This window comes from Ptychodera flava, chromosome 14, assembly GCF_041260155.1.
Source record: "Ptychodera flava strain L36383 chromosome 14, AS_Pfla_20210202, whole genome shotgun sequence".
NCBI lineage: Eukaryota > Metazoa > Hemichordata > Enteropneusta > Ptychoderidae > Ptychodera > Ptychodera flava.
In genome coordinates this window covers 40,572,795-40,576,581 of record NC_091941.1, presented here as the reverse complement: position 1 = coordinate 40,576,581, position 3,787 = coordinate 40,572,795, and the positions used below count along the sequence as shown (strand labels likewise).

General features: G+C 37.2%; 1 protein-coding gene across 1 annotated transcript; it reads right to left on the bottom strand.

Moving 5' to 3' along the window:
* Positions 1-233: 233 nt before the first annotated feature.
* Positions 234-3,293, bottom strand: LOC139150729 (protein shisa-3-like). The gene is made up of 4 exons (XM_070723140.1): positions 3,152-3,293; positions 2,362-2,599; positions 1,317-1,450; positions 234-696 (listed from the first exon to the last, which is right to left on the bottom strand). The coding sequence occupies exons 1-4, from the start codon at positions 3,219-3,221 to the stop codon at positions 530-532; spliced, it is 609 nt and encodes a 202-aa protein (XP_070579241.1). The 5' UTR covers positions 3,222-3,293; the 3' UTR covers positions 234-529.
* Between the last annotated feature and the right edge of the window lie 494 nt (positions 3,294-3,787).

Here is a 3,787-nt window from a genome sequence, read left to right as displayed (position 1 = left end):
ACAGCGACACCATTACGTGAGGAAGTCATACAACAGTTGTGACCAAGATTGAATAATAGTTTTATAACTATGATTATATATATATATATATATATATATATATATATATATATATATATATATATATATATATATATATATATATATATATATATATATATATATATATATATATATAGCGGCTTACAATGAAATCGGTTTACTCGCCAATAAACATGTCACAAGTAGGCGACCTTCCTCAAATGTCTTTGTTTTGAATTTTTTTGATAACCGTGACATATTGAATTATAAGGTCAATCAAGGAGCAATAAAATAAAAAGTTGATATGTGACCCGGAGTAGACCTTTTTCGTGAAGCTATTACTCAGTCTTTTATCAAGATTTTTCCCAGCCCCTCCGGAGATCTTCGTGGACGCTGCCTAGAGTACTTTGAGATATTAACATACAGGAAATGCGTGTGTACACTGCGCACGGGCAAGGAGTATTGTATGTTAAGCCACAGTCTTTAACAACTCCAACATATTTCCATTTCAAACCAAACCGGCATTTGAAAAACTAAGTTGGGGTGAATATGGAGGTGGACTCGGCGGTGGTACTAATTCTTCAACTGACATCAGATCACCATTTGTCGGACGACTTGCTGGATCTTGTTGTGATTCTGAATGTTGATGTGATGTTTGGACTGGGGATACCCTGTCTGTTTCAGAAAGAAAGAAATAGTGTGTTTGGTATCTTCTGTCTGTGACTTGTTAGAGGTTGACTATGTAAAGAGTATCCGGCAGACCTTTAACTTTCTATTTAAGTTGTCATGTATTGGGAAATATTTGTTCTTGCTGCTTTCTCATATTGTTCTCATAGAGAAAACAGTAAAGGATCAGGATGTTGACATGCTTTGTGTGTGAACTGCAGATTTCATATTAGTACGCTTTGCAAACCAGACTTTCAATTTGCAAACATCAAGATATCTCTGGTATATATTAAAGATGCGCGCAATGCAACTGAATGATGCAATTCGTGGCTTGTACGGTGCGTTTTATCGAACAATTCAAAAAATTGTGACCCCCCTCTATCACCGAAGTCAAAAACAGGCCCCTCCCATAGATCCACCGGCCCCCAGACTGAAGACACTGACAAGTCCCTAAGTTGGTGTTTATCATATTGTAAATGGAATGTTTACTTGGAAATGTATGGAATCGCATACCTTCGCAAGTAATGCCGTAAATAGTGAATGATTTGAAAAAATATGAGAGATTTTCAAATAAAAACACTGTAATATTAAATAGACATCTTGTGGAAACTTCCAAATAGCATACTCACTGGGTGGGACCCACGGCATCTTTGAGGGCGTTGAAGATCTAGTTGACAACCAGTAACACAGCAAACAACCGACTACAGCGGCCACTAATAGAAATCCACTGGTCCCAGTTGTGACAGCTACAATAGTAAAAAGTCTGTTGGGGAAAAACAGATTATTAGTTACTTTTACCATTTTCCATGTCACTGGGTAAGAATTTGATCTGATGTTTTCCCAAATTCCTTACTTCGTTGAATGCACACTTCAGTGTCAAAATTACTGACTAAATCTTGCCAAGTTCAACAAAAGGACATTATCCGCGAAATTGTCGGAAGTTGGCGTCAAGTCCTTGTCGAAAAACTTGGTTGCATATAAAAAGTAAAGACTAATCAACATGCAATACTGACCAAATCTTGCTAGGTTTAAAAAAGCCGTGTCGAGATGATTTTATGTGCCGATGGTAAGATAGTTATCTGGTATTAGGTTGATTGCAAAGACCATTGTATCGTGCTGATACAAGTCTTCACAGGTATATATCTCACCTCTGAGCTGCTAAGTTCGAGGTATACTTGTTCGCCACACATTGTCATGTTGTTAACGAATTCTGAAATATTTTATCTTGGAAAGCGTAACCTTGCGTTTTAGTGTCGGTAAAAGTCTTGTCTGTCAGAATTCCACTCTCAAGATATTCTGTATCATTTCGCATGTTATGGGTGCTATTTTCACAGACGTATTACAAACATTTGTCAAATATGCAAATTACAAATTGACAAAATGTAGACTTCTAAATATCATGCTTAATAATAAGAAATAAATGTCACTGGTAACAGACGTCATTAAATTGCTGAGCGATGAACAATATAACAATTTACACATAAATTTTAATCACAACTAAAGAGTTGTCTGACAACACTGACCGGTCAGCTACACTGACACAAAGTAGTGTCCGATTTGTCGCTGGTTTGACACCCACTGACAAAAAGTAATGACAAATGGGTAATAGATTGATCCATGGAAAGAACCCGCTTACGTCCAAACATTGCTCCTTTAAATCAAAACAATACGTACTCATCTTCTCTTAGCGAACTCTTCTCTGTAACGGTGATCTCTGTGCTCTGAACAGCAGTGGTTATTTGACAGGAAGACTGGTCTAAGTCTGACGGGTCGTTACAGCAATACTTGAAGGTACATATTCCGCAGCAATAATTGAAAAACCGCAACAAAATGGCATTTGAACACGTGAAGCCGTTATTCAAATTCCCATTATTATCATAGTATGGCTCACAGTATTCCGTACCTTTTACTCCTGCATAAAAAGTCAACAAGAAAAAAGAAACGACTAAGCTATGCTACTAAAAACTGTGCACCACATATGACCAGCACTCGTAATATTTATGTGCCGTTTTGCAACACAACATTAAATACAGAAGAGTATAAAACTGAAAAAATAAACAAAGATATAAGACTTTTCCATCAACCGGGTCAGTTCGTTCTTTGAAGTTCTCTGAGCGAGGTGGATTAGTGGTTGAATCTAATCACACACAAATCAGGAATGAACATTTGAGAGTGTAGTATCATATGATTCAATATAGAATTTGAAACGACGTTAACGACTTGATTGTTGTTCGTTTACTCAGGAGTCACTGCACTTACTACCGACTGACGTAATCTTGTGACCAGATAAATGCAAGTAGTCTTAAATATACTTTACCGTCTGATCTATATAGTCATGTGGAGTTAAAACTGCACTGATTGTCTGCACAACTGATGGACAAAATCAAACGTCATTTGATGTTAAAAGTTGATCGAATCGCCTTTTACTAAATAACCGATTCTAGTGAAAAGCGTGTTATCTTACCTTTATGGAGTACCAGAATAGTCAAACTAAGTCTTTGTAAAAAGGTCACGTCCATGTCGAACTTTATCATGGAGTAACAACTCAAGAACCCGTCACGTCAATTGAGAAGCGTAACTAAATGCTATTAATCCATGATCCCAGCCTGTTTGCTGCTCTCAACGCATTGTTCACTTTAATTCCTTTTCTATAAGACCTCATTCGATCCTGGTTGCATAATCTTCTGTTTGAATTATCAATTACTCGAGATTTGCTCATTCATCTTTCATGGTTGTATCGACAATCAATGAAATTCGAAGTATGGATCGATTCTCGTCGAGGTCGACGGTATCCCCGCTGCTTCGATCGACAGTTTTGTACCAGCCTCGAGCTCCTTGCTGCACGTGTGCCATACCATTTAAAGACCAAAAATATGAAAGAAAGTTTTGTTGGTACATGTGTCCTTACTGGTGCAATATTTCATGAAAATTGTAGGTGGAAACTCTCCACAAAATATTCAAATTACATTAAAATAGTATTTTCGTTACGATGTCTCACCTTCTCAATTTTTTCCATGGTAACATTCTCTGTATGAGTCACAATTCTCCACTTCCCTCCGCTGCAGTGTCGCAATACTTTATTTCGAAAACGATGAAGGAC